The sequence below is a fragment of the Anthonomus grandis genome, chromosome 12 (assembly GCF_022605725.1).
Source record: "Anthonomus grandis grandis chromosome 12, icAntGran1.3, whole genome shotgun sequence".
Lineage (NCBI taxonomy): Eukaryota > Metazoa > Arthropoda > Insecta > Coleoptera > Curculionidae > Anthonomus > Anthonomus grandis.
Genome location: NC_065557.1, coordinates 15,689,429 through 15,701,685, shown reverse-complemented (window position 1 = coordinate 15,701,685; position 12,257 = coordinate 15,689,429). Strand labels below are relative to the sequence as shown.

The 12,257-nt window shown below is 29.6% G+C and overlaps 2 protein-coding genes across 3 annotated transcripts in view; both read left to right on the top strand.

The window, feature by feature from the left end:
- Window positions 1-2,688, top strand: part of LOC126742764 (C3 and PZP-like alpha-2-macroglobulin domain-containing protein 8) — a 334,454-nt gene extending 331,766 nt beyond the window's left edge. For both annotated transcript variants that reach the window (XM_050449553.1, XM_050449554.1), the window contains exon 27: window positions 1,379-2,688. In XM_050449553.1, the coding sequence (XP_050305510.1) occupies window positions 1,379-2,417 (1,039 nt within the window). In that variant the 3' untranslated portion in view covers window positions 2,418-2,688. The remainder of the gene's footprint in view (window positions 1-1,378) is intronic.
- A 4,548-nt stretch (window positions 2,689-7,236) lies between these two features.
- LOC126743145 (venom carboxylesterase-6-like) lies at window positions 7,237-11,505 on the top strand. The gene is made up of 11 exons (XM_050450117.1): window positions 7,237-7,377; window positions 7,435-7,581; window positions 9,423-9,557; window positions 9,639-9,795; window positions 9,880-10,065; window positions 10,120-10,328; window positions 10,391-10,568; window positions 10,628-10,794; window positions 10,875-11,004; window positions 11,061-11,220; window positions 11,275-11,505. Exons 1-11 carry the CDS (start codon window positions 7,345-7,347, stop codon window positions 11,462-11,464), a joined length of 1,692 nt encoding a protein of 563 aa, XP_050306074.1. The 5' UTR covers window positions 7,237-7,344; the 3' UTR covers window positions 11,465-11,505.
- The last annotated feature ends 752 nt before the right edge of the window (window positions 11,506-12,257 follow it).

The window sequence follows — 12,257 nt, the reverse complement described above, 5'->3', positions numbered from 1 at the left end:
TAGCTCTGTTCCAAGAAAATATTATTTCGAGAAAGTTCAACGATTTTTAAATGAAAAGGTTACGGATAGCTGGATTGAATGTAGGAGACCTATCGAATGGACTGACAGATCCTGGATCTTTCCTTTCTCGATTATTTCCTTTGGAGTCATTTAAAATTAGTTTATTATAAAACGGGCTTCTCTTCAAGATTTGCAAGAGCGGATTTCCACAGAGTGTGAAAGGATAGGTGAGAATGTGTTATAGAATGTAAAAAAAGAAATGGAAAATCGATTTTATCACTGTATGAATGTTAATAGGGGTCACATTGAACATATTATTTAGGAAGTTTATTGTTATTAAACAGAACAGGAGTTTAGTTTTTTCAAGTTATAAATAAAGTTTTTATTAAATTATTGATAAATCTCGAAGATGTTTTTCCAGTATTTTGTTTCTCAGATATCAAGGTTACTTTTAGCATACAAAATCTGAACTCAAATTGCTGTTCTTTTTCATGCATTTTTACTTCCAAGATACATCTTTGTCTGCAAAAGTGGTAGACAAAAAAGGTTTATTAGACTTTTATGTGAACAGTTAACCTCTAAATAATTCGTATAAGCTAACCCCAATGCTTTTTTTTTCTTAGATGTTTTTTCATATATCTGAATCGTTTTTGCGCAAAACTAATATTTAAAATGTAATATGTTTCAACTCTTATTTATTTTCTTCCAAATTTTATTAAGCTTGATCTATATTCATTTGTTTTTTATCTGAGTTACTAAAGGAATATATGTAAAGAAGAATGAACATACTGGATAAAATCAGCAATCTCACTTTAGACGACAGCAGTCCTGCTATTGAAGTTCTGCATACATGAATAAAACAAGGAAGGTTAGTCACATATTCAGACATAATCTTAGTAGAAACCCCTCGAGTACTTTAAATCACTAAGACTGTCAATTAGATAAATCACCACAGTAAGAAACGTATTGGATCTTATCATGCAAGTAGGACTGCACAAATGATATACTGTTATAATGATGCTCATAGATATTTAATCAAAAGACTTTGTTAGATCAAAAAAAGGTGGGTATATATATTAAATATCTAATATCCATTATCAAGGTTTTTATTCGACTCTAAGAGATTTTCAATTACTAACATATGTATAAGACCTGATCGTGCCCAAACTAACTTCTTATGAAAAGATTATAAGTCTTCTATAGATGAGCAGGTTTAATTGAGCTTAATTATATCTGAAGCTGAAAAGACATTTTACTTATGTTTTCAATAAAAATGAAAATCTGTTTACCACGGGGCGTTGTCCTAAAAAAAAAACTCCAAAACTAAACTTTTCACTTGACTAGCAAATATAAATTAATTCACATTTTAATTTTTCAGATGGAAAGGTGATCGGCCATCTCCAGTTCTTCGTCTAGAAACCACCCTATTCTCCGGATACGAACTTTCGCCCGACCCTCCGCAACTATTAAACCCGCCACAAGAAATGGCCGAAATGCAGCACGGAAACCATGGCAATAATGTTTGGTTTGTGTTTGCCAACATTTCCACCCCTTGTCCAGTTTGCGTTCAATACACTGCCAGAAGTTTATTTATTTTATCCGGACTCCGACCTGCTTACGCAAAAATTTATCCAGTTGCCAGAGACGATTTGGCAGCAGACATATTTTTCCATGCACATGAAAGTCGAAGTTCTTTATTAAATTCTGTTACAAGTGACGATATGGTTACTTGGTTTGGCATTGATGGTCCCAATATGGCTCCCTTGGAAGTACCTGAGGAATGTGAGGAAAAATATTATACAAATGGTGTTACTTCTACCACTATACCTAGCAGTGTAAAAATAAACACAAAATTGCATTTGGTCACCTATACTATTAATGTTGATAATTCTAAGCAGCAAAGTGTTGGTACAGTAGAAAATACTACACCACTTTTTCCAACTCAAGCGGAACAAGTTAATTTTACAATAAAATCCTTTGTGAAAGGAAAATCAAAAAAAGTCCTCTTAAGACCGGAAAAAATAACTAAAATAAATAAAAAGGTTACGCCCAGTTTTCAGAAAAATAGTACAACTGCTAAACCACATATCGTTTCTTCAAGCAAACGAGTTAAACCTATTTCAACTACTGAAACCTACACACATCAAACTATTGAATCAACTACAACAAGGCCTTTACAAAAGTCAAACTCTCCTCACATAGTAAAGTCCACATCAATTCATGTTAATACTGAACAAATTCATAATATTCCCAATAAACTAATAAAACTAAAAGTGGAAAATGAAGAAATCAATAAAAGCAATCCAGAATATGTTTTACTAAATAAAGATTCCCTATGGGAAATGCTAAAGGAGGCTGTAAATGATGACACAAAGCGAAAAGAGTTAACAAATATGCTCAGAGAAAAGGAAAAGTAAAGTCAGAGTTTAAGAAGGATCTCCAGATAATCAATTATTAGTATTTTGTTAAAAGCCAAAAGTTAGTTGTAGAACTGTATCGAATTCGTGTGCTCAAATTGTTTGTCCAAAATTTAAAATGACCTGGTCAATTTTTAAAGTAAGAAAAGTTTTTGCTGCAAAATTAATTATTATCATAAGATAGTGTAAATAGCTATTATAAGTTTAAGTAATAAAAGCACGTCAAAATTACATTTTGTTTTAAGGCACAAATAATTATTAGTCTTGAGGTTGAATGTTTTTGAATTTAATTAATAAGCAAATTTCTTCATGCTTAAAAACATAGGTGTTCTTTCTAAAAATAATTTATATGTCGTATTGTATCCTAATAAATTTATTTTATTTCTGTATTAGAGGGCGCGGGAAATTTTATTCTTGAAAGGGATTTAATATTTATTTGTAACACAGAGGTTTTTTATGGATAGAGCCTAAAATTTGTGTTAGAGTTATATTTTAGTTAAAAGGTTTAAAACTTCACATTAAATAATAACACCAAAGTCTATTTGTTAGAAATCTCCTTAGCTTAAATCTTCTGGGCCTGGAATTATTACTTCTCTAATCAAGGGTTAAGGTTTTACATTGTCTAAAGGATCATACGTTTATTTTTTACCGATGTTAAAAGATGTTTTAACATCAATCCCAGAATCCCACTATTTATTATTATTCCTTTTGCTGTTCCAATTAAGATTTTTAAACTCTTTTTTAAACTTAAATTTATAAAATTATGTTATACTTTGGCAAAAATTAAATTCAGATCCATGCATTCAGCGATAGAGCTATTACTGCAAAAAGCAATTTCTGTAAAAAGTGGTCAATGTAGGTCAAGTAGATATTCTTCAAGTTTAAAAAATTCGACGCCTGCAAAGAGCTGGACGTCGCGACGCATCGAAAAATTATTTATGACATCTTTATAAAAATAAGTGTCACATTTTTTTTATCAATGAAGACATGTTTCCTATAAATTGGCATAACTCAAAAACGAGTAAAGTAAATAAGTTTGGATAAATAACAAAAAAGTTTTTAAATCATATATGCACTTTTGTAAGTCCCTGCAAGCGGATAATTTTTTGACGAGTCACGTCGCTCTTTGCAGGCGTCAAATTTTTTAAACTTTAAAAATATCTACTTAACCCCATACATTTACACTTTTTACAAAAGTTAAATATTTATTTTTATTTTGGAGTTATTAGCGTGCGGAGTCTTAGGTGAAAAACCCTGTATCCCGGCTTACTCAGGTCTTAGGTGCAAAAATCGATATATTAACTTGCAATTACAGAAAAATTACAAGTTAATATGGGAACTATAGCGTTTTTCGTTTCTACTAACTAGAGTTTGACCCAAACTGAACGTAGAGACGGGCAAGATGTATGACGTAGTGCATTTTTTCCTTTCAGCAGCAAGTATAATAGGGAAATCGGTAAATCGGTCTAAGTAAAGTATTGTGGTTCTATCTGAACTTGAAGCTTTACCTATAATTTTTTTTGCATGGCATTTCGGTACCCAAGAAAGAAATTGGCCAGTCATATATACGCAAGTTGAAAAAAGCTCCTCTAACTAGAGTTCGACTCTCATTGATTATAGAGAGGGTCGAGAGGCGAAAGAGGCCTGTTCACCGTTTACTACGCCTAAATACACTACACCTCTCAGCAGCGGATGAGAAACTCAAATCTTCTCAAACAGCGGATCGCAAATGGAAAATTAAACTTTTTAAGGATTTGCTTATCATTTTCTATTGCATGTTAATGCAAGGATATTGTATCCGTATTTCAGCACATTTGTATTGATTCTTTTAACGGCTGTTAGTGAACTTGAGTCTCTATGGGTAGCCAAATTGATATCTGCCATAGAGGAGTGATTTGAACGATATGTGCCCATGGGGAATATGTTTTATTACATTTTTCCTTGGTAATAGCTAAGAAGTTAATCCCACCATGTTGTTAGACTACCTAGAATTATTAAATGGCTAGATGCAACTGAGGTTAAGTTGGAATACTGGATACTCGAGTAAGATTCAGGCAATACGAATAAAAACCTGTCATAATCTATAGATTACCTGGTTTTTGGATTGTATTTCTGTTTGATTAGACGTTAGGCCCTTAAACATCTTGCATCAACGGCAAACTATTTTACTTTACTTCTACTTACTTCTCCTATTTTAGGAGTTGTGCTCCACAATTAGATTATTTTGATTTCTGAACCCTTTCGACAAATGTTTTCTAAAAATATCGCATCTGTTTATTTCGTTCGATATGATATAATACATACCTAGTATGAATTTTAATAGAAAAAATAAGTTAAGTGTTTATTATTTTACTGTACTTTTTTCGTGTATTTTTAGGGCGACTATGCACTGCTTAGATCATTTATTCATATGATTTATTTGGTACTAAAAAATAATTATTGATTATGGATGAATTCTTTATTTTAACTTTTAAAGATGATTACATTTTATGGCATAACTTAAGTGGATACAATGCTCTTTTCTTACAGATTGAATAATTAGTATTTTAATTTTTTTTTAGATAGGAATTATATAAACTTACTATATATGCACAAATTTCCAAAAAAAGAAAGTGTTAATAATATCCTACTGTATCCAATTAAAATTTATTTCAATTTAAATGAATTCTTAGATTTATTTAAACTAAAATAACACTTAATGCTTCAGGTCTACACAATACTATTGAATAACACTAAACATGATCAATAAATTTGTTGGGAAACTGGCGATACAGGTACTTTATCCCAAGCACGACAAGAGGGACATTTGTGTTTCTTTATGCAATTTTTATCCTATATTTTTCTTGACCCTATATGTACTTTAAAACTCGTATTTTCTTTCCGCGTAAATGCCCTATATAGCAAGTGGTTCTCTAGAAACGTTCAGTTATGGGAAAACTATGGCTAGACGAATTTTGAAAATTTGCTTAGATACAAAGGTCTTGGGGAAAAATACAATTTAAATATTTTGACATTTCGGACCTACTTATCATCTTAAATGAACCTCCTATATATGTATCCTATATATTTATTTTAAATTTATGTGGATTCTTGAAATATTTCATCAAAAATACAAGGTACCTGGAGTAAAATTATTTCAACAACTTACTAGTAATTTAATTCTACTAATTATATATATTATAACTGTTTTAACAAGTTCCACAATTTTAGATTGAATTAAATATGAGAAAAATGCAAAATACAGGTACGCAGATGATGTTCTCCTAATTACAATATGAAAATTGACGTAAACTTTCTATATAACACGAAATATCAGAAACTTAAGAATATTTTATTCGTCTCCCAGAAACCTCAATATATCGCTAAATTTTCAAATCTCTCGCTTTCCATCCAATTTCTGGAGTGCCACCTTGCCAACACTGGAGGTTAAAAGTAATCTCTTTAAATATACAATCTTGATTCAGTTTAAAGTAAAACTTTTATAATTAGAACTAATTATTGTAAATAAAATTTAAATATCCGCCCATTTACCTCTAATCACTCTTAGGATTTAAGAATTATCAACTAGATGTTATTAATCTTTAAAATTATACTCATTTTTTGATGACTCAATTAAAAACTTAGTTTTTTCCCTGTTTTTAAAAAACTTTATTATAGGATATTAAGTTATTAAGTTAAAAACAAACTTAATATTACTGTACAGGGACATATTAATAATTAACACTCCATTTACACCTTTGTCTAGACATATAAATAAATGTGTATTTTTTCAACCTCTAAAATAAAGATTTCTATGGGGTTGTGTCTTTGTATCTTTTTCAAATGTTTCAATGTACAAAACCTTATATTATTAAATATTATGTAAGTCTCTTAAATTAATAATTGTTATAAGTATATGTACTTATTTAAGTGTGTAACTAGTTAACACTTTTTAAGGGAAAAAAAGCAATCATAATTTTTCGTTTGCAATAGGCAGTTTGTAATAAATAAATACTATAACGTTTTAAGCCAAATCAATGTGCCAAGAGCTTAATATATTTTTGTCATTGAAGTTTCAAGCACGATCTATATTTAAATCACTTTAGCATAACCAGTCGCCAAATATATTGTGTCAAACAAAGCTAGCTATATTTTTGTCAAAAAGTTTCAAGCACTCTCCTATTTTTTGCACAAGATATTTTGAAAAGTTGCCACTTAAAGAGTTTATTATTTATTACTGCTAAGATTTTCCAAATCATATATCATTTGTACGACTTAGTTTAGCACTGGGAAATTATTAGCCATTTTGCTTAAGCAGATCTAAAAATAATTATATATAATAAAAAATCTCATTTATTAAGTCAAGTATTATTAGTTAGATTTAATACTGTCATATGTTTTGCTGGAAGACTATAAATGTAGATTTTTTGTATGTACGCATTTGTTTAACGTAGTTTTATATAATATCTCTGCAAGCTCTTTCCAGCAAAAATCGATTTCCGTATACAATCAAAAAGTTTGTAAGCGTTATAATTATTTGATTATGTTTAGTAGTAATAAAATAATGTGTATCCCTATCAGTTAGTTTCTCAGTGTAGTAGCAAATCTGAAAAATATATGAGTTTGTATATTGCTATCTATGTTGCTTTATTTATATATTAAGAGTTTTTAAATAAAAATTCATAAAGTGGTTTAACGAAAGACGTTTACATAATTTATGTACGCAAAGTGACCTTATAATATTTTTTAAGTAAAAAAAACAAAATTGTTAAGAAGTTTAGATAATCGGATGATGTATTACATATATTTTTGAAGTGTTTATAAATTATCTAATCTAATACATCTTTTATCTTCAAAAGGACCCTTCAATATTTAATAAAAACCTTCATCAACATATCATTTTAAAAGGTTATTTTATTAGTTTTATTTGTAAGGTATTTTAATAATAATGAAGTATTCAAACTTAATTTTATTTGGTCTGGTAAGGATTTAACACTTTGTTAAGGAAAAAGAGAATTTAATTTTGAGATCTTATTAGATATCATCCGTGTTTGGTGATGCATTGGTAGAGTTGCCAAATGGCAAAATCCAAGGAAAAACCGAATATACGAGGACAGGCGTAGCATTTAACTCATTTTATGGTATTAAATATGGACAAAATCCAACAGGAAAATTGAGGTTGCAGGTATGTTAAAAAGTTATCCACCGCAGTAGCGTAGAATTATCAAAGACTAGTCATATAATTATCATAAATAAAATATTCAGCGATTTTTTTAAAAACATCAGCGATTGCTAACTAGATGGTAAAAGTTGACGTGCTTTGTTTCTTAAAGATACTTATTACAAGAAAACTATCAGTTTGGTTAATATTTATTTGAATTGACAACACGTGTTTCGCCCCTGAAAGCATTTGTTTTAATTTAAAAAATTCATTTACAAACAACACTGGGTTGGTTATTGGTTCATGTTTATTACCATTTCTTAGTGAAATCTTTACGTTTCAAATTTGTCACAAATTTGACAAAAGTTCTTCACGTTTACCTGTCAATAATCGCATAATCGGTGAAGAAAAGACAACCTAAAATAATTTTAAAAAAATCGGTGGTTCAATTTTGTTGGTACTTTACATTATAATTTACCAACTAAATTATAATATTGAAAGATGTTTGTTAACAAATATGATATCCATTTCTTTATATAATATACGTAAATATTGATTGAAATTAGGAATCCTATGAACAGAGCCTCTAGGTTACACAACTCTTCTAACACTCAAAATGATCGCAATATTCCACTTCGTGAAAGAAGCCTCAAAATCAAAAATAATTTCTACTGTATTGCAAATACTCTACGACAGCTCAGAAACCTCAATCAATCTACTTGGCCATTTGTCGGGGGTCAATAATATGCTGGAGTTTTTTTTCATGGCAAAATATATTACTGAGATAAAGCAAGCATTACTCTTCAAGAAATAGAACAGCTCTGGTAAAGATAGTCTTCGGGCAAAGATTTTTCTTAAAAACATTCCCATTTATAAAAAGGAAATTAAATTGGAAAAAATTAAGGTGATTCTTCTACTTACAATGCTGTATATAGTCTTACTCAATGTCTGTCAAGTCTTACTTAGCTCTGTGGTTAAATTATTTTGTTGTTCTTCAGCAGTGGTTTCCTGTTCCTTTTCAAGGACATTTGACTGCATCAGTCATGACATACTGCTGTAAAATCATTACGGTTTTATCGCATTATCTTATTGAAAACATATGGTATGTTTTCAACAAGTTTGAATTGATCAAAAATAAAACTTATTGTGAGAGGGTAACTTAGCACATTTACTATCTAGTAATACTCCAATTTAAACTACCAATGAAAAAAAATATTCTTGGTATTGATCTCAATTATTTAATCTAAGATAAGTAAGCAGGAATCAAAACACCTTTCGTCTTCAGGTAAATAACTTCTTTCAGATGCCCGATAATCCATAAAGAATTACTTATGTTTAAAGCATATTAATCAATAGTTCAATAATCAATTATTGAATTTATCAATCAATATTTATTCATATTATAATCTATCAATATTATAATCAAATATTGAAAATTATTGAAGTTATTAATCAATAATCAATTTTTTGAAGATATTTTAAGAAATAAGAGAAGTTAATTTTTGTATTTTATACAAGTTACATTTTTTATTTCTTTATTTATATTTGTATTTTAATTTTATGTTTTATCTTAATTTTTTTGTCACTTCTGATAATATAGTTATGACTATAATAACATCTTGGCAAAATCATTTTATTTAAATGTTTTATTCTTAATTCATTTTCTCTTATTTATTCAGCATCTTTTTTGTTCCTTTATCAAATTGACTTAATATTTCTACATAAGTTAATTTACTTGTCAAATTATATTTTGTTAATTTTTTATTAGACGTACACTATTGTATTATTTAACCAATAAAAATCAATATTTTACTTTGCCTTTTAAACATCCTGTGTACGATTATTTAAAAAGTTGAATTTTATAGCCTCCAAAAGAAGTTGAACCATGGGATGGTGTTTTTGACGCCACTGTAGAAAAGGGAATGTGCTATCAGGTCCCCAAGGATTATGAAATGGAGACAGAGGATTGTCTGTTATTAAATCTGTATACACCAGTAACAGTAAGTAATAAATAAAGCTTATTAAGTAAAGATTTGAAAAATAACATTGCAAAATTATCGAAACCCTAATTTTTAATTAAGGAACCAACACCAAATGCTAGTCTACCAGTAATGTTCTTTATTCACGGTGGTGGATTTGTCGAAGGAACAGGCATTCTGGAATGGGGTGTAGGACCCCATTTTTTCATGGAAAACGAAGTCATAATGATTGCCATTAATTATCGGCTGGGTCCGTTTGGTAAGATCTTCAAGAAAACACAATTGTTCCAATTGTTCCAAAAAAATGTTCCAATGAACATTTTTTCATTCATTTATTTCCTAGGTTATATGTCCACTGGTGATGATGTAATCCCCGGTAATTTAGGACAAAAAGATCAAATCCTAGCATTACAGTGGGTCCAAAAAAACATTAAATATTTCGGCGGTGATCCAGAAAAAGTAACCATTTTTGGACAAAGTGCCGGAGCTGCATCAGTGTCATACCAATTACTTAGTCCTTTGTCTCAAGGTAAGAATATGAAAAATTAAACAAAATGACTAGAATTAAAATAGTATATTTTAGGCTTATTTAGAGCAGCGATCCAGGAAAGCGGCTCAGCGGTAAGTCCGTGGGCATTTCAACGAGACCAAGTTGAGATTACTTATAAAACTGCTGCTTTATTGAACCCAGAGTTTGAAACCAATAGAAACTCTACAGAGCTCTTAAGTTTCTTGCAAAGTGTTTCGGCAAAGGAGCTTGATGAAGCCTCTTACAATCTTACAAAGAAATTGGTACGATATGAAATTTTTAAGGCCATGAAGTATTTACTAACGATAAGTAATAATATTTTTAGGAATATCCTGGTGACATGCAAATTTCTAAGGGATTTTTCTATACTCCAGTTATAGAACATGAACATGAAAATCCATTTTTAACAAAGCATCAATACGAAAGCTTTGAAAATGGATCATTTAACCGAGTCCCTCTTCTGATCGGCTTTAATGCTGAAGAAAGCTTATTTATGATGACTCGTACGTGTACAACACAATTCTTAAAAATATAAAAATAATAATTGTAAGATATTTTTAAGGCACATTCCATAGAACCCTTAAGGCTTATGATGGCAATACAAGTTACTTGGTTCCTTTTGATATGCACATCTCTAATCAGGATACGCTTTTGGAAGTTGGAAACAGTATCAAGAAATTTTATTCACCAGAATCAAATTTGGAAGATAATAAATTAGGAGGAGTCCAGGTAATAATAGAAGTGGTGTCAATAAGAGTTGCAATCTATTCTAAGACTATCTATAGAAATAACCTGTATTTATGTTTTAGTATCATTCAACACAAGACTTTGACAAATCTGTAATAAAGCAGGCTGAACTCCAAGCGCCCTTCGTGCCTGTTTATTTATACGAATTTACTTATAGCGGGAAAATGGGCAATAACCCAAAACATTTAAATGGTGAGAAGCCCAATAATAGTAATAAGGAATTAAGTCATCTGTTTTGTTATTCTTAGGCTCAGGAGCAGTGGGTCATGGCGAAGAACAAAACTACATATTCAACAGATGGCTCAGTGTTGATCTTCCTGATAACAGTGACTTCACAAAATTCTCAGAAGATGATGTGAATGTCCATTACTACTTCGTTAAATTGTTTACTAATTTTGCCAAAACTCTGTAAATATCCAAATATGAATTTAAGTGCCATTTATTTAATTTTCGACTTTTTAGAAATCCAACACCGCAAGAAGACTCCGTTTTACAGAACGTCACTTGGCCCACGCTACAGCCAGGAAACTGGCAATACTTGGAAATTGCAAGGGACTTAATCTTACATGATGCCATTCCAAAAAAGGCAATGTATAACTTTTGGAAAGATTTGTATAGTAATTATGCTTTGAGACCATATGATACTTATTAGAAAACTAATATTTATGAAAATATATGATTGCTTAAATCTTTTTTTCAAATTGTTTTCTTTCAAAATATAAAAATAATTAAATTAGTATTGCCAACTCATCGATTAGGTATTTTAAAAATTAATTTTCTTAACTGTATCCACTACAGAACTAGAGACTGAATCAAGAAATTTTGCAGAATATCTTAAAGATATAAAAAATCAGTCCAAAAGCCCGTAATATATGAAAAATTAGTTTTAATCCCTGAATAAGTTCAATAAGAAATACCTAAAATTCCATAGAAATAATTTGAAAAAATATTTAAAATCTCAGGAAAATGTAAAAAATTACTGTAGAAACTAAAATAAAATATATGTAAAATTTAAAAGCATATAAAAGTTATCTCGAATGCTTGAAAGATAACAAAATTATTTTAAAACTCTACGAAAAATATTTGAAAGAAAATACGTCAGATGACTAAGGTTTTAAAAATTGTTAGAAAACTTGGGAAAATATTAAAAAATATTTAAAATACCACAAAGGCGCGAAAAGTGATAAAAAATAAAGACGTGGAATAAAATTTAAAAAATACCTTGAATTCTTGTGTGTGTGAGGTATAAAAAATTACGTGAAACACTGTAAATAAAATGAAAACCTACTCTAAATTACTAAAATATATAAAAGTTTTGCCCAGTGCCTGCTCAAAATATTAGAAAAGTTATTTGAAATCTTTGGAAGACAAATAAATAAACAAAATAATAAATAATGACTTTTATTAAAACAAAAATCTACATAATGAGTAAATGCTCATACAAT